The following is a 21,363-nucleotide window of genomic DNA, read 5'->3' on the forward strand; positions in this document are numbered from 1 at the left end:
TTGCCTCGCTCCTGCAATTTGGGAAGAATCAAGTCTCCTGTTGCCACTGCCTCTGAGCCTCCAGAGCGCCCCACAGCTCGCGCTGCCTGTCGCCTCCTAGATGGATGGAGTGAGAGGGAGCAGTGCAGCCGGATGAGACTATCCAGTGGGGGTGGATGGATACATCAGTCAAGTCAATAAATGTTCCATGGATTCTTGTAGGAAGCCTGTTGATGGGCACCTGCTGTGGCAGCCTCTGGACCTGGAAATCAGCTGACGAAACAAATCTAACCCTTTCCTGGGAATACAAGTTCCTGCCTGGTGCAGCGGCCAGTGCCTGGAAACCCAATGCCAATCCTTGCCAGAAGAGTCCCTCGTGATGGGAGCACATGTGCCCGTCTGTAATGGTGGAACCTCATCTGAATCGCTGGCTCAGGCCCAGGGCAAGTGAGTCACAGGTGCAGGACTGGAGCGGAAAGCGCTGAACTCTTTGATTTTTTTTATTATTATTATTATTATTACTTTTTAAAATATTTTTATTTATTTATTTTTGATGTTCAAGTGCTGTGTTTGGTCATGTGATTAAAACAACAACAACAACAATGAAAAAACAACCCAACCAATGAATGGCCTTTTGGTCACGTGATTAAAAAAAAAAAAACCCCACCCCAACCAATGGCTTCTTTCCTGAGCCGCCATCCTCGTAAACTCTTCTCTTCATCTTCAGATACCCATTGAAAAAAACAAACACAAGCTAAGACATTACGCACAGTAACATACACAAAGTAAATAATAATAAAATACTCGTAGGGCTGATCTGTACAAACACACATGAAACAACACCTGCCTGCCCTCAGCCAGTCAGATTCCCCCGGACAATACACAGAACAGCCATGGGTGACGTTCCCCATTGCCAGAGTTAGGACTTTTCATCTCTGGTGTCACCTGGCTGTAAAAATTTCCCCAAATTTCTCCATGCCCCAGCCAACGGCCAGTGAGAGCTTCCATGTTTAAGAGGGAGAGAAGGGGCCTGCCTGGCAGATGTGTGTATCTAGGAAGGGGTTGTGTATTTGCAGGGAGATGGACTGCAGGGTCTACTACACCGTTCTCATTTCTAACTTCCCTGATTCAAACACCACCATCTCACTGGTGGGTCTCCCATTGACTGGGAGAACTTAAACCAGCCTGGTGAAAGCACTAGGAAATATGCTGTAAGGAATGAAGGAGGCAGAATAGATGAGACCTAAGGGTTGTTTTTCATCTCTGATGTGTAGGATTCTTTAGGCTTCATCTCTCATGGGGACGATCTAGGTGGCTTGTCAGCTACTGTAGCCACAAATAAGTTCCTGGTCATGTTCTCTCTCTCCTAGCCCACCTCCCGAGCCTGTAGTTAGCATGAAGGACTGATCACAGCTGTAGTTAGAAGCTTGCTCGAGAGCTCCTTGGCTGCTGTGAGCAAGACACAACTGAGCTATGCTGGGATAGCCCATTGTTCAAAGCCTTTCAAAACAGCCTTGGTGAAGCATTAGAAATGTCCTGTGGGGAACAATCCTTCCCCCATAAACCTAACTGGTCTTTTCCATCTCTGATCTCTGGGTTAACATTTCCCCCCTCCATGTCTGAGTGAGGCCACCAACAGGAAACTGAACTTAGTCAGAAATAGCCTCGTCATTCACGCTACCTCCCTCTGCTCCCCCGTGGCGACGGGGCACATGATGGCAAGTATGTGGCCCAGTTCCATAGCTTAGGTCACCTAAGAACACCTCCATCTTAAAATTGGAGGGGATTCAAATATGTAACAATCGTCCAATCCCAGGCTGACCTGCGCCGCTTTAGAGAGGGGTTCTGGGAAAAGGTACTGAACAGCTCCGCTGGGCTTGGGAAGCAGTGTTCCCCAGGCATGTTGGCAAGGGAGCGGTTTGCCTCCTAGATGCTGAATGCTGTCCCTTGGCGAGCCAACCCAGCTCCAGGAGAGTGAGGGGAGCAGCAGCAGCGGGATAACCCACCGACTCCAGATCGCCGAAGCGTCGTTCTCAGTGACAATGCTGGAAGCAGCCAGAGCCCGGGCGGTGGCGGCTAGAAAATGAACCTTCCCCATATGAGACGAGCAAACAGGAACCGGGATCATTGCGAGGGAATAAAACCAGGGCCCTGCCAGGTTACTGTTAGAGCTGTTTCCTTGAGCATGACCACTCCTGAAATGCTGCCTTCATGGCACTTGGGCGTTCCTAGAGCAGGGTCTTGTGGGAGAAGCACAGAGCCAGCAATTCCTGGCTCTGTCCCTGACTTCCCATGTGACAGTGGGCCAGCCGCTTCCCCTTTTTACACCTCCATTTCCCCACAGGCTGCGAGGCAGGGGTGAGCCCCATTTCACAGGGGGAACTGAGGCACAGCTGGGGAAGCAGCTCTCCAAAAGGACAACAGCAGGAAAGAAATCCAGGTGCCTTGACTCCCAGTCACCTGGGCTAACTCCTAGAGCAATGTAGCCCAGACCGTTCTATTCTGAATACCTTAGTACATGCTCACTGGTGTAGTAATATCTCTTGGGTCCTTCCGATTGAGGCATCACGGTGAGGGGTTAGATACAAAGCTGCTCCGGTTCCTTTTTGCTCAAGTCCTGCGTTTCCAGAGTGACACCAGCCAGAGGGGCAGAGTGTATCTCTGTTGGTAAGAGGAAGAGGTGTGTTCTTGGACCCCCAAACTGGGGCTGCCCTCCATGCCTGGACTGGGAAGCATCATGCTAAGGTGTGAAGAGACTAGAAGGTCCCCAGCAGCAGATTTGACAGAGGAGCAGGGGCTGTTTCCTTGTCCCTGCTTCGGATGCCAGATGGGAAAATGATTCCCAGGCACAATAAAGCAGCAGTGGGCTGCAGGGACCATGAGAATTGGCCCGTCTGCTCCTGGTTCGGTCGGCTGCTGCCTCCGGGGCTCAGAAGGTTCTTTGCAGGTGTCGATTCCAGCGCTGCCTCTTCACGAGAACAGCGCTGCAGCCACCCAGGTACTGTGTGGGGCTCCCCGCCCACTCGCTGACCCTATGATCCTGTCGCCCCACTGGGTCCTTCCTCTCTCTCTGCTCCACGGTCGGAAGCTGGCAGTTGTGGCTGTGGTGATGCGCGAGGCAGACTCCTTCACAGCTGGGCTGGGGCTGTGTGGGTGTCACAGTCGAGACAGGGGACAGGGAGGCCAAGGCAGATGGTGCCACTTCAGATCACAGCCACATCGGAGGGACAGGTTCTTCTTCTAACGAGACTAAGATCTGGTTCTCTGTCGCTCAGGACTTCAGCATGAAAACAGGATCTCTGCGTCCTCAGAGTTCATGGCATCCTGTTGCTTTAGTGACCCCTCCTTGAAACCAGACAATATTCCGATCTCCTTTCCGACCCTGCCCTGCCCAGGCCTCCCTTGGCAGTGAACGGAAAACACTTTCTTGTCCTGCCAAGAGCGCAAACTGCAGACCTAAGTTGGCTGGTGTGTGCCAGAAAGCTCCGCCTGCTCCAGCAGTGGGGGGCTAATGGGCAAGGAGGATGAGAGTCAGGCGGATGGAATACTGAAGGTACCGCAAAGTGGCAAAGGGTTGGTGTTTCCTTCCTTTCTCTAGCAGGAGCTCAGCCTGATCCCTTTCATTGCCTAGGTTAACAGCCTGGCTAGAACCAGATCATGGGCTGAAGAAGTTAGTTAATCTATGTACAGTGCTTTGAAAATGTAAAGCGCTACAGTCTATAAGTGCTAAGGAGAGAGGCAGCCGCCCAGGGGCTAAGGCCCTGGGCTGGGAGCCATGAGATCTGCGGTCTGCGCCTGGCCCTGCCATTGGCTCTTTGTGCGACGCTGGGACGGTGACGTCCTCGCTCTGCGCCTCACTTCTCCCTCTGGCGAGCGGGGCCATCCCCTTTGTAAAGCGCTTTGAGATCCACGGACAAAAAGCCTGAGACAAGTGCTAAGTATTGTCGGCCCATCCTGCTCCCCTAGAGTCAGTAGCTCAGCTGGAGCAGAACTGATCTCTCCAGCAGTGGCAGATAGCAGGATCCAAGGGATCTATTCCCAGAGCCTCTTTCATCCCGACCCACCCCTAAGTGCTTTGTAGGGTGTATACCTAGAACCAGGGAGGCCCCAGCCACGGGGGAAAGGCGGGAATACCTGGCAGCCTTTCTGCCCTAGTACCTGCATCCGGTATCTCGGGAGAGGAAAGCAAGGCGGCGTTGGCTCCAGCTGACCCCCAAGAGGAGCTTAGAGAGGCCCCGTTGGAATTTGGCCAGGACGCCAGACTCTTAAGATAAGTGCTAGGGGCGGGGACTCTCCGGCCTTTTCCTCCAGTGGGCCCCACTCGCACAGGGAGCATCTCACCGACAGCTCCCTCCCCAGTCGCAGGCCCGGCCTCGCCCTGGGCCCACTACAGCTGATGCGTCCATGGCAAAGGAACGGGGCGAAAGGGCTGAGGTATTTTTAGCTTCACACAGTTCCGTAGCTGGCAGCAGGCTGAGGAGCCAGGTCTCAGCCGAGCCAGCGTGGGAAGTGTTGTGCTCCAGGGGTTTTAATGACTACGAGGCATCAGGGACTTGGTCTGACATCTGCAGTGGAACATCATCCAACTCCCCCGCGGTCCGCCGGCTCGGCGCCGGGGACGCTGCCCCATGACAGCTCGGAGATGGTGACCCACGGATTCTGTTTGCATCCTCCCGATGGCACGGGCGGGGGTGGGGGCAGCCCCAAGCAGCAGGAGCCAGTGAACTCTTAAGAAACAAGGATCCTGTTTTTGTGCAAATGTTCTTAGTAATAATCCAAACAGCGAGGGCAGAGTGGGAAGCAAATGTGCTGCATCAGCAAAATTCTCCACGGCCAGGGTTTCTGGCCAAGTTTTCCTCCTTTAGAGATAAACTCGACCCATATGTGTCCATCCTGCCTCACACCAGTAACAAACCCCAGGCTCCGCTCAGGTCAGCGGGATGAAGCTTCCTGTTTTCCTGAATAGTGATCCACTTTTTGACCAAGAAGGTAATGCCCATGGAAGTGCCAGGCCGGCTGAACCCACAGACCGGGGAGCTTGCCCTATGCCACCCCTTCAGCCAACCTTAGAGATGCTCCGTCTCCAGGAGCTCTCTGGTGCCAACACATAGGCTGGTGAATCCCGATTGCAATGATGGTTCTTCCACTAGGACTCCCTGACTCACTTCACACAGGGGCCCCCAGTCGGGGGAACCATGTCTGGTCCCTGGGCTGAATGCAAAGCAGCAACCGAGAGGCAAATCATTGGCAGGCTGATTACCTGAGCCAGCTAGCAGAAAATCTCTCCATAACCGCCCCTATTCCAGGAGCCAGTCGGGATCCACACAGTGACTGCACAACCGGGCTCATTTCCTCCTCGCACACCCTCCGTCCAGAGCCCTGATCCTCCTACTCTGCGCACTGCTGCCTGCCTGGCTCCCATGGCTTCTGGAGACCGAGACCACCACAGAGATTGGGGCCTGGGCCGAACCCGGCAAACCGCTCTCGCCAGGGCATTGGGACAGCAGGGGGAAGCGCCTCCGCTCCACGGCCCGTTGGGGTTCATCAGGGAAGCACATGGAGCCATGTTCGTCCCTGTGACTCTCTTCACAGATCTCAGTGATGGAAAAGCCCTGAGAGATCCTGCCTAGTCCCTCCAAACAGCTCAACTGGATCCCACCTGGTCCACAGCCCATACGGCCAGGGCCGGATTGTTCCCTCCAGTCTGTTCCTAATGCTTTGTCTACACAAGTGCCCTTCAAGAGGCTTCCGCAGTCAGAGACACTGCTCCTGTTCTGGCCTCCACCTGGCTGGGAATGCAAATGGAGCTTCCAGGAGCCAGGATTCCCCATCCCTCGCTCACCTGCTTGGGGCAGATCGTCTGGCTTTCCTCTGCCTATGCTAGTGGGCTCTCAGTCTGTTGCTAACCCAGGCAGGCTACCCCTGGAGGGCTGTGGGGTTTAGGCCAGAATCTCAGACCTAACGTGGGGCAGGGGGTTATTTGGTGATTCCGAAGACAGCAAGAAAAGGGTTTATGTAAGTGCATTAAAAACCACAGCCATTCACACGGCTCTGTCCAGGTGAGGTGGGAGGCCACATGCTTTTCTAGTGTAGTAGCCAGGCGAATTGTGAATTCTCGCAAGGAGAATAATTAATAAATAAATAAGTTACCGTGGGAAGCCGTCTCCTCCCAGGCCGGGCCCCTGTGCGGCCAGCATTCTAGCACGAGTGGCATGCACGGCCCCCTGTGGGAGTGGGGCTGCAGGGGACTTGCTGGACTCCTTCACCTGCTCCTGCAGTCCTCTCGCAGGCAAAAACTCCCAGGGTCCCCCCCCACCATATTAGCATCAAAGCTGGGCCCAGACAGGAGCTGGAGCCTGTCATCCCTACAATGGGATCAGGGAGTTTGGGGTGTGCAGGGGATGGTGGGATGGGGTGCCAGGATGGAAAGATTCGGGCTGAGATGGGGTGGTGGGGAGTTCAAGAGGTGCTGGGATGCCAGGATGGGCGCATTCAGGGTGCACAAGGCGTGCTGGGATGGGGGGGTTGGGGTATGCAGGGGTAATGGGGGGTTAGGATGCACAGGGGTGTCGGGGGTTGGGGTGAGTTTGCTCTGGAGCAGATTGCCAAGGAACAATGAGATCAGGGAGCCTGACCATAATCTGGGCTCCCGGCACCTGCTCTGGGCCAGGTGGTGGGGTCAGATCAGGCAGTTTAACCTGTGCTGGGCCAGCAGGATCAGACTTTCCAACATCAGCAATGCAGCCCCAGCCCTCCATGTCCCCCCTAGCTCTCCGCAGCACGCACTGGCTGGGTCCGGGGAGCCAAGCGATCCATTCTTTGGAGCCCTGCCAGGGGAATTCTCTCTCTCAAAGGGCAGGCAGCTGAAATCCCCTCTCCCGTCCCCCCGAAACAAAACCACTGGGAAGAAAAGGCCAGTGATCCAGGGTATCTTTCCTTTTTACCAGGCCGCTTTGTTCTTCGGTTCTTCTCTCACTCCGTACAAAATATCCTGTGTGTTTCTGTGAGCACTCCAACTCCATACAATTGTTTTGATTTTTTGTTTTTAACTTAAACACATAGAAAGCTTCCACTGCTTGTAAACGGTTGAAGAGTCGCTGTCCTGCCGTCTCAGCGTTAACCATTTCGCTCCCAGGCCGCCCAGGGACCGGCTAGTCCTCCAAGAACCAAAGCCCGGTAAGAGACACCTCTCTGACTGAGCCGCAGCTGGTGGTTGAGGCTGATGACCGGGTGGGGGTGAGGGGGCGGGGAATAATGCCTTTGCAGGTACCCCGGCTGGCCCCCCCATGTGGGGATGCTTGCTTATTGCACAGTGCATGGCGAAGCGCGGGAGAGTTTGGGTTTGGTTCGTTTTTCTTGGGAGGGTTCTGTCTCTCCCCCCTCCCCCGACATTCACAAAAGAATTTTAATGTTCGTTCTTTTTATATCTATAAAAAAAGGGGGGGAAGCAAAGATGATGCTTGCTGGTTGGCCGGGAGCACGGGAGCGGGGCTGGGGGAGCACCGGCTGGGTTTTAAGAGCAGCCGCATCTGTCAACCACCATGCCCGGGATCTTCCCGTAGATAATCTGCTGTTTGTCATTGAAGTAAAGCATGTTGATGGGGGACATCTTGGTGGGGGTGCAGCAGGGCCCGGCCGAGCCCCGGGGGTTGGCCTGTTGCACCAGGTGGGTATGCGGGTACTTCTGCATGAACATGTACTCGCACTGGCCCGAGCAGTAGTTGGCTTTGTACCGCTTGGGGGCAATAATCCAGTCCCAGCCGAAGGCCTCAAAGTCAACAGTCAGCGGGTAGCGGCAGCAGCGGGACTCGGTGGAGTGCTCGTCGCAGTCCAGCCCCAGGTTGCGCCGCGAGCGCTTGTTGTTCTCCAGCACGCGGAGCTCCATGAAGGGATGCTGGGGGGAGAAAGCAGACACCTGAGCCTTGGCTCCGGGGCAGCTAGGGCCAGCGTTTGGGGAGGAGGGGCATGCTGCAGGGAGCCATCCCATCAGCTCCCTCTACCTCCCCAACCTTCCCTAGCTACCTGTCCACCCAGCCATCCCTAGCCTCCATCCACCTAGCCACCCTTCTGTATCCATCATCCTTCCCTAGCCTCCATCCACCTAGCCACCCTTCTGTATCCATCACCCTTCCCTAGCCTCCATCCACCTAGCCACCCTTCTGTATCCATCACCCTTCCCTAGCCTCCATCCACCTAGCCACCCTTCTGTATCCATCACCCTTCCCTAGCTACCTCTCCACCCAGCCATCCCTAGCCCCCATCCACCTAGCCACCCTTCTGTATCCATCACTCTTCCCTAGCCTCCATCCACCTAGCCACCCTTCTGTATCCATCACCCTTCCCTAGCTACCTCTCCACCCAGCCATCCCTAGCCTCCATCCACCTAGCCACCCTTCTGTATCCATCACTCTTCCCTAGCCTCCATCCACCTAGCCACCCTTCTGTATCCATCACCCTTCCCTAGCCTCCATCCACCTAGCCACCCTTCTGTATCCATCACTCTTCCCTAGCCTCCATCCACCTAGCCACCCTTCTGTATCCATCATCCTTCCCTAGCTACCTGTCCACCCAGCCATCCCTAGCCTCCATCCACCTAGCCACCCTTCTGTATCCATCACTCTTCCCTAGCTACCTGTCCACCCAGCCATCCCTAGCCTCCATCCACCTAGCCACCCTTCTGTATCCATCACTCTTCCCTAGCTACCTCTCCACCCAGCCATCCCTAGCCTCCATCCACCTAGCCACCCTTCTGTATCCATCACTCTTCCCTAGCCTCCATCCACCTAGCCACCCTTCTGTATCCATCATCCTTCCCTAGCCTCCATCCACCTAGCCACCCTTCTGTATCCATCACCCTTCCCTAGCTACCTCTCCACCCAGCCATCCCTAGCCTCCATCCACCTAGCCACCCTTCTGTATCCATCACCCTTCCCTAGCCTCCATCCACCTAGCCACCCTTCTGTATCCATCACCCTTCCCTAGCCTCCATCCACCTAGCCACCCTTCTGTATCCATCACTCTTCCCTAGCCTCCATCCACCTAGCCACCCTTCTGTATCCATCACCCTTCCCTAGCTACCTCTCCACCCAGCCATCCCTAGCCTCCATCCACCTAGCCACCCTTCTGTATCCATCACCCTTCCCTAGCCTCCATCCACCTAGCCACCCTTCTGTATCCATCATCCTTCCCTAGCCTCCATCCACCTAGCCACCCTTCTGTATCCATCACCCTTCCCTAGCTACCTCTCCACCCAGCCATCCCTAGCCTCCATCCACCTAGCCACCCTTCTGTATCCATCACTCTTCCCTAGCCTCCATCCACCTAGCCACCCTTCTGTATCCATCACCCTTCCCTAGCTACCTGTCCACCCAGCCATCCCTAGCCTCCATCCACCTAGCCACCCTTCTGTATCCATCACCCTTCCCTAGCTACCTCTCCACCCAGCCTTCCCTAGCCTCCATCCATCTAGCCACCCTTCTGTATCCATCACCCTTCCCTAGCTACCTGTCCACCCAGCCTTCCCTAGCCTCCATCCACCTAGCCACCCTTCTGTATCCATCACTCTTCCCTAGCCTCCATCCACCTAGCCACCCTTCCGTATCCATCACTCTTCCCTAGCCTCCATCCACCTAGCCACCCTTCCGTATCCATCACCCTTCCCTAGCCTCCATCCACCTAGCCACCCTTCTGTATCCATCATCCTTCCCTAGCCTCCATCCACCTAGCCACCCTTCTGTATCCATCACCCTTCCCTAGCTACCTCTCCACCCAGCCATCCCTAGCCTCCATCCACCTAGCCACCCTTCTGTATCCATCACTCTTCCCTAGCCTCCATCCACCTAGCCACCCTTCTGTATCCATCACCCTTCCCTAGCTACCTGTCCACCCAGCCATCCCTAGCCTCCATCCACCTAGCCACCCTTCTGTATCCATCATCCTTCCCTAGCTACCTCTCCACCCAGCCTTCCCTAGCCTCCATCCATCTAGCCACCCTTCTGTATCCATCACCCTTCCCTAGCTACCTGTCCACCCAGCCATCCCTAGCCTCCATCCACCTAGCCACCCTTCTGTATCCATCATCCTTCCCTAGCTACCTCTCCACCCAGCCTTCCCTAGCCTCCATCCACCTAGCCACCCTTCTGTATCCATCACCCTTCCCTAGCTACCTGTCCACCCAGCCATCCCTAGCCTGCATCCACCTAGCCACCCTTCTGTATCCATCATCCTTCCCTAGCTACCTCTCCACCCAGCCTTCCCTAGCCTCCATCCACCTAGCCACCCTTCTGTATCCATCACCCTTCCCTAGCTACCTGTCCACCCAGCCATCCCTAGCCTCCATCCACCTAGCCACCCTTCTGTATCCATCACCCTTCCCTAGCTACCTGTCCACCCAGCCTTCCCTAGCCTCCATCCACCTAGCCACCCTTCTGTATCCATCACTCTTCCCTAGCCTCCATCCACCTAGCCACCCTTCTGTATCCATCACTCTTCCCTAGCCTCCATCCACCTAGCCACCCTTCTGTATCCATCACTCTTCCCTAGCCTCCATCCACCTAGCCACCCTTCTGTATCCATCACTCTTCCCTAGCCTCCATCCACCTAGCCACCCTTCTGTATCCATCACTCTTCCCTAGCCTCCATCCACCTAGCCACCCTTCTGTATCCATCACTCTTCCCTAGCCTCCATCCACCTAGCCACCCTTCTGTATCCATCATCCTTCCCTAGCTACCTCTCCACCCAACCATCCCTAGCCTCCATCCACCCAGCCACCCTTCTGTATCCATCATCCTTCCCTAGCTACCTCTCCACCCAGCCATCCCTAGCCTCTATCCACCTAGCCACCCTTCTGTATCCATCACCCTTCCCTAGCTACCTCTCCACCCAGCCATCCCTAGCCTCTATCCACCTAGCCACCCTTCTGTATCCATCACCCTTCCCTAGCTACCTCTCCACCCAGCCATCCCTAGCCTCCATCCACCCAGCCACCCTTCTGTATCCATCATCCTTCCCTAGCTACCTCTCCACCCAGCCATCCCTAGCCTCCATCCACCTAGCCACCCTTCTGTATCCATCACTCTTCCCTAGCCTCCATCCACCTAGCCACCCTTCTGTATCCATCACTCTTCCCTAGCCTCCATCCACTTAGCCACCCTTCTGTATCCATCACTCTTCCCTAGCCTCCATCCACCTAGCCACCCTTCTGTATCCATCATCCTTCCCTAGCTACCTCTCCACCCAACCATCCCTAGCCTCCATCCACCTAGCCACCCTTCTGTATCCATCACTCTTCCCTAGCCTCCATCCACCTAGCCACCCTTCTGTATCCATCACCCTTCCCTAGCTACCTCTCCACCCAGCCATCCCTAGCCTCCATCCACCCAGCCACCCTTCTGTATCCATCATCCTTCCCTAGCTACCTCTCCACCCAGCCATCCCTAGCCTCTATCCACCTAGCCACCCTTCTGTATCCATCACCCTTCCCTAGCTACCTCTCCACCCAGCCATCCCTAGCCTCTATCCACCTAGCCACCCTTCTGTATCCATCACCCTTCCCTAGCTACCTCTCCACCCAGCCATCCCTAGCCTCCATCCACCTAGCCACCCTTCTGTATCCATCACTCTTCCCTAGCTACCTGTCCACCCAGCCATCCCTAGCCTCCATCCACCTAGCCACCCTTCTGTATCCATCACTCTTCCCTAGCTACCTCTCCACCCAGCCATCCCTAGCCTCCATCCACCTAGCCACCCTTCTGTATCCATCACTCTTCCCTAGCCTCCATCCACCTAGCCACCCTTCTGTATCCATCATCCTTCCCTAGCCTCCATCCACCTAGCCACCCTTCTGTATCCATCACCCTTCCCTAGCTACCTCTCCACCCAGCCATCCCTAGCCTCCATCCACCTAGCCACCCTTCTGTATCCATCACCCTTCCCTAGCCTCCATCCACCTAGCCACCCTTCTGTATCCATCACCCTTCCCTAGCCTCCATCCACCTAGCCACCCTTCTGTATCCATCACTCTTCCCTAGCCTCCATCCACCTAGCCACCCTTCTGTATCCATCACTCTTCCCTAGCCTCCATCCACCTACCCACCCTTCTGTATCCATCACCCTTCCCTAGCCTCCATCCACCTAGCCACCCTTCTGTATCCATCATCCTTCCCTAGCCTCCATCCACCTAGCCACCCTTCTGTATCCATCACCCTTCCCTAGCTACCTCTCCACCCAGCCATCCCTAGCCTCCATCCACCTAGCCACCCTTCTGTATCCATCACCCTTCCCTAGCCTCCATCCACCTAGCCACCCTTCTGTATCCATCATCCTTCCCTAGCCTCCATCCACCTAGCCACCCTTCTGTATCCATCACCCTTCCCTAGCTACCTCTCCACCCAGCCATCCCTAGCCTCCATCCACCTAGCCACCCTTCTGTATCCATCACTCTTCCCTAGCCTCCATCCACCTAGCCACCCTTCTGTATCCATCACCCTTCCCTAGCTACCTGTCCACCCAGCCATCCCTAGCCTCCATCCACCTAGCCACCCTTCTGTATCCATCACCCTTCCCTAGCTACCTCTCCACCCAGCCTTCCCTAGCCTCCATCCATCTAGCCACCCTTTTGTATCCATCACCCTTCCCTAGCTACCTGTCCACCCAGCCTTCCCTAGCCTCCATCCACCTAGCCACCCTTCTGTATCCATCACTCTTCCCTAGCCTCCATCCACCTAGCCACCCTTCCGTATCCATCACTCTTCCCTAGCCTCCATCCACCTCGCCACCCTTCCGTATCCATCACCCTTCCCTAGCCTCCATCCACCTAGCCACCCTTCTGTATCCATCATCCTTCCCTAGCCTCCATCCACCTAGCCACCCTTCTGTATCCATCACCCTTCCCTAGCTACCTCTCCACCCAGCCATCCCTAGCCTCCATCCACCTAGCCACCCTTCTGTATCCATCACTCTTCCCTAGCCTCCATCCACCTAGCCACCCTTCTGTATCCATCACCCTTCCCTAGCTACCTGTCCACCCAGCCATCCCTAGCCTCCATCCACCTAGCCACCCTTCTGTATCCATCATCCTTCCCTAGCTACCTCTCCACCCAGCCTTCCCTAGCCTCCATCCATCTAGCCACCCTTCTGTATCCATCACCCTTCCCTAGCTACCTGTCCACCCAGCCATCCCTAGCCTCCATCCACCTAGCCACCCTTCTGTATCCATCATCCTTCCCTAGCTACCTCTCCACCCAGCCTTCCCTAGCCTCCATCCACCTAGCCACCCTTCTGTATCCATCACCCTTCCCTAGCTACCTGTCCACCCAGCCATCCCTAGCCTCCATCCACCTAGCCACCCTTCTGTATCCATCATCCTTCCCTAGCTACCTCTCCACCCAGCCTTCCCTAGCCTCCATCCACCTAGCCACCCTTCTGTATCCATCACCCTTCCCTAGCTACCTGTCCACCCAGCCATCCCTAGCCTCCATCCACCTAGCCACCCTTCTGTATCCATCACCCTTCCCTAGCTACCTGTCCACCCAGCCTTCCCTAGCCTCCATCCACCTAGCCACCCTTCTGTATCCATCACTCTTCCCTAGCCTCCATCCACCTAGCCACCCTTCTGTATCCATCACTCTTCCCTAGCCTCCATCCACCTAGCCACCCTTCTGTATCCATCACTCTTCCCTAGCCTCCATCCACCTAGCCACCCTTCTGTATCCATCACTCTTCCCTAGCCTCCATCCACCTAGCCACCCTTCTGTATCCATCACTCTTCCCTAGCCTCCATCCACCTAGCCACCCTTCTGTATCCATCACTCTTCCCTAGCCTCCATCCACCTAGCCACCCTTCTGTATCCATCATCCTTCCCTAGCTACCTCTCCACCCAACCATCCCTAGCCTCCATCCACCCAGCCACCCTTCTGTATCCATCATCCTTCCCTAGCTACCTCTCCACCCAGCCATCCCTAGCCTCTATCCACCTAGCCACCCTTCTGTATCCATCACCCTTCCCTAGCTACCTCTCCACCCAGCCATCCCTAGCCTCTATCCACCTAGCCACCCTTCTGTATCCATCACCCTTCCCTAGCTACCTCTCCACCCAGCCATCCCTAGCCTCCATCCACCCAGCCACCCTTCTGTATCCATCATCCTTCCCTAGCTACCTCTCCACCCAGCCATCCCTAGCCTCCATCCACCTAGCCACCCTTCTGTATCCATCACTCTTCCCTAGCCTCCATCCACCTAGCCACCCTTCTGTATCCATCACTCTTCCCTAGCCTCCATCCACTTAGCCACCCTTCTGTATCCATCACTCTTCCCTAGCCTCCATCCACCTAGCCACCCTTCTGTATCCATCATCCTTCCCTAGCTACCTCTCCACCCAACCATCCCTAGCCTCCATCCACCTAGCCACCCTTCTGTATCCATCACTCTTCCCTAGCCTCCATCCACCTAGCCACCCTTCTGTATCCATCACCCTTCCCTAGCTACCTCTCCACCCAGCCATCCCTAGCCTCCATCCACCCAGCCACCCTTCTGTATCCATCATCCTTCCCTAGCTACCTCTCCACCCAGCCATCCCTAGCCTCTATCCACCTAGCCACCCTTCTGTATCCATCACCCTTCCCTAGCTACCTCTCCACCCAGCCATCCCTAGCCTCTATCCACCTAGCCACCCTTCTGTATCCATCACCCTTCCCTAGCTACCTCTCCACCCAGCCATCCCTAGCCTCCATCCATCCAGCCACCCTTCTGTATCCATCATCCTTCCCTAGCTACCTCTCCACCCAGCCATCCCTAGCCTCCATCCACCTAGCCACCCTTCTGTATCCATCACTCTTCCCTAGCTACCTCTCCACCCAGCCATCCCTAGCCTCCATCCACCTAGCCACCCTTCTGTATCCATCACTCTTCCCTAGCCTCCATCCACCTAGCCACCCTTCTGTATCCATCACTCTTCCCTAGCTACCTCTCCACCCAGCCATCCCTAGCCTCCATCCACCTAGCCACCCTTCTGTATCCATCACTCTTCCCTAGCTACCTCTCCACCCAGCCAGCCCTAGCCTCCATCCACCTAGCCACCCTTCTGTATCCATCACTCTTCCCTAGCTACCTCTCCACCCAGCCACCCCTAGCCTCCATCCACCTAGCCACCCTTCTGTATCCATCACTCTTACCTAGCCTCCATCCATCTAGCCACCCTTCTGTATCCATCACCCTTCCCTAGCTACCTCTCCACCCAGCCATCCCTAGCCTCCATCCACCTAGCCACCCTTCTGTATCCATCACTCTTCCCTAGCTACCTCTCCACCCAGCCATCCCTAGTCTCCATCCACCTAGCCACCCTTCTGTATCCATCACCCTTCCCTAGCTACCTGTCCACCCAGCCATCCCTAGCCTCCATCCACCTAGCCACCCTTCTGTATCCATCACTCTTCCCTAGCTACCTGTCCACCCAGCCATCCCTAGCCTCCATCCACCTAGCCACCCTTCTGTATCCATCACTCTTCCCTAGCTACCTGTCCACCCAGCCATCCCTAGCCTCCATCCACCTAGCCACCCTTCTGTATCCATCACTCTTCCCTAGCCTCCATCCACCTAGCCACCCTTCTGTATCCATCACCCTTCCCTAGCTACCTCTCCACCCAGCCATCCCTAGCCTCCATCCACCTAGCCACCCTTCTGTATCCATCACTCTTCCCTAGCTACCTCTCCACCCAGCCACCCCAGCCTCCATCCACCCAGCCACCCTTCTGTATCCATCACTCTTCCCTAGCCTCCATCCACCTAGCCACCCTTCTGTATCCATCACTCTTCCCTAGCTACCTGTCCACCCAGCCTTCCCTAGCCTCCATCCACCTAGCCACCCTTCTGTATCCATCATCCTTCCCTAGCTACCTCTCCACCCAGCCTTCCCTAGCCTCCATCCACCTAGCCACCCTTCTGTATCCATCACTCTTCCCTAGCCTCCATCCACCTAGCCACCCTTCTGTATCCATCACTCTTCCCTAGCTACCTGTCCACCCAGCCTTCCCTAGCCTCCATCCACCTAGCCACCCTTCTGTATCCATCATCCTTCCCTAGCTACCTCTCCACCCAGCCTTCCCTAGCCTCCATCCACCTAGCCACCCTTCTGTATCCATCACTCTTCCCTAGCCTCCATCCACCTAGCCACCCTTCTGTATCCATCACCCTTCCCTAGCTACCTCTCCACCCAGCCATCCCTAGCCTCCATCCACCTAGCCACCCTTCTGTATCCATCACTCTTCCCTAGCCTCCATCCACCTAGCCACCCTTCTGTATCCATCACCCTTCCCTAGCTACCTGTCCACCCAGCCATCCCTAGCCTCCATCCACCTAGCCACCCTTCTGTATCCATCATCCTTCCCTAGCTACCTCTCCACCCAGCCATCCCTAGCCTCTATCCACCTAGCCACCCTTCTGTGTCCATCATCCTTCCCTAGCCTCCATCCACCTAGCCACCCTTCTGTATCCATCACCCTTCCCTAGCTACCTGTCCACCCAGCCATCCCTAGCCTCCATCCACCTAGCCACCCTTCTGTATCCATCACCCTTCCCTAGCCTCCATCCACCTAGCCACCCTTCTGTATCCATCACCCTTCCCTAGCCTCAATCCACCTAGCCACCCTTCTGTATCCATCATCCTTCCCTAGCTACCTGTCCACCCACCCATCCCTAGCCTCCATCCACCTAGCCACCCTTCTGTATCCATCACTCTTCCCTAGCCTCCATCCACCTAGCCACCCTTCTGTATCCATCACTCTTCCCTAGCTACCTGTCCACCCAGCCATCCCTAGCCTCCATCCACCTAGCCACCCTTCTGTATCCATCACCCTTCCCTAGCTACCTCTCCACCCAGCCATCCCTAGCCTCCATCCACCTAGCCACCCTTCTGTATCCATCACTCTTCCCTAGCCTCCATCCACCTAGCCACCCTTCTGTATCCATCACCCTTCCCTAGCTACCTGTCCACCCAGCCATCCCTAGCCTCCATCCACCTAGCCACCCTTCTGTATCCATCATCCTTCCCTAGCTACCTCTCCACCCAGCTATCCCTAGCCTCCATCCACCTAGCCACCCTTCTGTATCCATCATCCTTCCCTAGCTACCTCTCCACCCAGCCATCCCTAGCCTCCATCCACCTAGCCACCCTTCTGTATCCATCACCCTTCCCTAGCTACCTGTCCACCCAGCCTTCCCTAGCCTCCATCCACCTAGCCACCCTTCTGTATCCATCATCTTTCCCTAGCTACCTGTCCACCCAGCCTTCCCTAGCCTCCATCCACCTAGCCACCCTTCTGTATCCATCATCCTTCCCTAGCTACCTCTCCACCCAGCCATCCCTAGCCTCCATCCACCTAGCCACCCTTCTGTATCCATCACCCTTCCCTAGCTACCTCTCCACCCAGCCATCCCTAGCCTCCATCCACCTAGCCACCCTTCTGTATCCATCACCCTTCCCTAGCTACCTGTCCACCCAGCCATCCCTAGCCTCCATCCACCTAGCCACCCTTCTGTATCCATCACCCTTCCCTAGCTACCTCTCCACCCAGCCATCCCTAGCCTCCATCCACCTAGCCACCCTTCTGTATCCATCACTCTTCCCTAGCCTCCATCCACCTAGCCACCCTTCTGTATCCATCACCCTTCCCTAGCTACCTCTCCACCCAGCCATCCCTAGCCTCCATCCACCTAGCCACCCTTCTGTATCCATCATCCATCCCTAGCTACCTCTCCACCCAGCCATCCCTAGCCTCCATCCACCTAGCCACCCTTCTGTATCCATCACCCTTCCCTAGCTACCTCTCCACCCAGCCATCCCTAGCCTCCATCCACCTAGCCACCCTTCTGTATCCATCACCCTTCCCTAGCTACCTGTCCACCCAGCCATCCCTAGCCTCCATCCACCTAGCCACCCTTCTGTATCCATCACCCTTCCCTAGCTACCTCTCCACCCAGCCATCCCTAGCCTCCATCCACCTAGCCACCCTTCTGTATCCATCACTCTTCCCTAGCCTCCATCCACCTAGCCACCCTTCTGTATCCATCACTCTTCCCTAGCTACCTGTCCACCCAGCCATCCCTAGCCTCCATCCACCTAGCCACCCTTCTGTATCCATCACTCTTCCCTAGCCTCCATCCACCTAGCCACCCTTCTGTATCCATCACTCTTCCCTAGCTACCTCTCCACCCAGCCATCCCTAGCCTCCATCCACCTAGCCACCCTTCTGTATCCATCATCCTTCCCTAGCTACCTCTCCACCCAGCCATCCCTAGCCTCCATCCACCTAGCCACCCTTCTGTATCCATCACCCTTCCCTAGCTACCTCTCCACCCAGCCATCCCTAGCCTCCATCCACCTAGCCACCCTTCTGTATCCATCATCCTTCCCTAGCTACCTCTCCACCCAGCCATCCCTAGCCTCCATCCACCTAGCCACCCTTCTGTATCCATCACTCTTCCCTAGCCTCCATCCACCTAGCCACCCTTCTGTATCCATCACCCTTCCCTAGCTACCTCTCCACCCAGCCATCCCTAGCCTCCATCCACCTAGCCACCCTTCTGTATCCATCACCCTTCCCTAGCTACCTGTCCACCCAGCCATCCCTAGCCTCCATCCACCTAGCCACCCTTCTGTATCCATCACCCTTCCCTAGCTACCTGTCCACCCAGCCATCCCTAGCCTCCATCCACCTAGCCACCCTTCTGTATCCATCATCCTTCCCTAGCTACCTCTCCACCCAACCATCCCTAGCCTCCATCCATCTAGCCACCCTTCTGTATCCATCACCCTTCCCTAGCTACCTCTCCACCCAGCCATCCCTAGCCTCCATCCACCTAGCCACCCTTCTGTATCCATCACTCTTCCCTAGCCTCCATCCACCTAGCCACCCTTCTGTATCCATCACCCTTCCCTAGCTACCTGTCCACCCAGCCATCCCTAGCCTCCATCCACCTAGCCACCCTTCTGTATCCATCACCCTTCCCTAGCTACCTCTCCACCCAGCCATCCCTAGCCTCCATCCACCTAGCCACCCTTCTGTATCCATCACTCTTCCCTAGCCTCCATCCACCTAGCCACCCTTCTGTATCCATCACCCTTCCCTAGCTACCTCTCCACCCAGCCATCCCTAGCCTCCATCCACCTAGCCACCCTTCTGTATCCATCATCCTTCCCTAGCTACCTCTCCACCCAGCCATCCCTAGCCTCCATCCACCTAGCCACCCTTCTGTATCCATCACCCTTCCCTAGCTACCTCTCCACCCAGCCATCCCTAGCCTCCATCCACCTAGCCACCCTTCTGTATCCATCACCCTTCCCTAGCTACCTGTCCACCCAGCCATCCCTAGCCTCCATCCACCTAGCCACCCTTCTGTATCCATCACCCTTCCCTAGCTACCTCTCCACCCAGCCATCCCTAGCCTCCATCCACCTAGCCACCCTTCTGTATCCATCACTCTTCCCTAGCTACCTCTCCACCCAGCCATCCCTAGCCTCTATCCACCTAGCCACCCTTCTGTATCCATCACTCTTCCCTAGCCTCCATCCACCTAGCCACCCTTCTGTATCCATCACTCTTCCCTAGCCTCCATCCACCTAGCCACCCTTCTGTATCCATCACTCTTCCCTAGCCTCCATCCACCTAGCCACCCTTCTGTATCCATCACTCTTCCCTAGCTACCTCTCCACCCAGCCATCCCTAGCCTCCATCCACCTAGCCACCCTTCTGTATCCATCACTCTTCCCTAGCCTCCATCCACCTAGCCACCCTTCTGTATCCATCACTCTTCCCTAGCTACCTCTCCACCCAGCCATCCCTAGCCTCCATCCACCTAGCCACCCTTCTGTATCCATCATCCTTCCCTAGCTACCTCTCCACCCAGCCATCCCTAGCCTCCATCCACCTAGCCACCCTTCTGTATCCATCACCCTTCCCTAGCTACCTCTCCACCCAGCCATCCCTAGCCTCCATCCACCTAGCCACCCTTCTGTATCCATCATCCTTCCCTAGCTACCTCTCCACCCAGCCATCCCTAGCCTCCATCCACCTAGCCACCCTTCTGTATCCATCACTCTTCCCTAGCCTCCATCCACCTAGCCACCCTTCTGTATCCATCACCCTTCCCTAGCTACCTGTCCACCCAGCCATCCCTAGCCTCCATCCACCTAGCCACCCTTCTGTATCCATCACCCTTCCCTAGCTACCTCTCCACCCAGCCATCCCTAGCCTCCATCCACCTAGCCACCCTTCTGTATCCATCATCCTTCCCTAGCTACCTCTCCACCCAGCCATCCCTAGCCTCCATCCACCTAGCCACCCTTCTGTATCCATCACTCTTCCCTAGCCTCCATCCACCTAGCCACCCTTCTGTATCCATCACCCTTCCCTAGCTACCTCTCCACCCAGCCATCCCTAGCCTCCATCCACCTAGCCACCCTTCTGTATCCATCACCCTTCCCTAGCTACCTGTCCACCCAGCCATCCCTAGCCTCCATCCACCTAGCCACCCTTCTGTATCCATCACTCTTCCCTAGCTACCTGTCCACCCAGCCATCCCTAGCCTCCATCCACCTAGCCACCCTTCTGTATCCATCATCCTTCCCTAGCTACCTCTCCACCCAACCATCCCTAGCCTCCATCCATCTAGCCACCCTTCTGTATCCATCACCCTTCCCTAGCTACCTCTCCACGCAGCCATCCCTAGCCTCCATCCACCTAGCCACCCTTCTGTATCCATCACTCTTTCCTAGCCTCCATCCACCTAGCCACCCTTCTGTATCCATCACCCTTCCCTAGCTACCTCTCCACCCAGCCATCCCTAGCCTCCATCCACCTAGCCACCCTTCTGTATCCATCACTCTTCCCTAGCTACCTCTCCACCCAGCCATCCCTAGCCTCCATCCACCTAGCCACCCTTCTGTATCCATCACTCTTCCCTAGCCTCCATCCACCTAGCCACCCTTCTGTATCCATCACCCTTCCCTAGCTACCTCTCCACCCAGCCAGCCATCTCTAGCTAATCCATTGATTTCATCTACTAATCCAGCCTCCTCTGCCCTCTGCCGGCCCCTGATGGGGGCGGGGGGGAGGTTCACCCTGTAGCTGGGTGCCAGGCAATGCAGGCCGTGGTCTGGGCTGAGCGCTGTGTCACTAGGCTGAGTGGGTCCCTCCCTCCTCCCCAGTGTTCAGCCTGGCCCTGCATTGGGCTCCAGCATGATTTGAATCCGGGGAGCCATAAACCCTGCCAGCAGGACAACTAGAAGACTAGGAAAGGGGGCTGACCCATCGGCTACGACTGGCCCAAGGACTCAGAGACAGGCCGGGCTCGGGCAGGAGCCAGCCATCTCCTCACTGGGGGCACAGAC

The 21,363-nt window shown here is 56.2% G+C and overlaps 1 protein-coding gene across 1 annotated transcript in view; it reads right to left on the reverse strand.

Annotated features, from left to right (window-relative positions):
* Positions 1-7,492: 7,492 nt before the first annotated feature.
* Positions 7,493-21,363, reverse strand: part of GDF11 (growth differentiation factor 11) — a 33,306-nt gene continuing 19,435 nt past the window's right edge. Inside the window, exon 3 of the mRNA XM_065419427.1 lies at positions 7,493-7,873. Within this exon, the coding sequence (XP_065275499.1) occupies positions 7,493-7,873 (381 nt within the window). The remainder of the gene's footprint in view (positions 7,874-21,363) is intronic.

Source organism: Emys orbicularis, chromosome 19 (genome assembly GCF_028017835.1).
Source record: "Emys orbicularis isolate rEmyOrb1 chromosome 19, rEmyOrb1.hap1, whole genome shotgun sequence".
Taxonomy (NCBI): Eukaryota; Metazoa; Chordata; order Testudines; family Emydidae; genus Emys; species Emys orbicularis.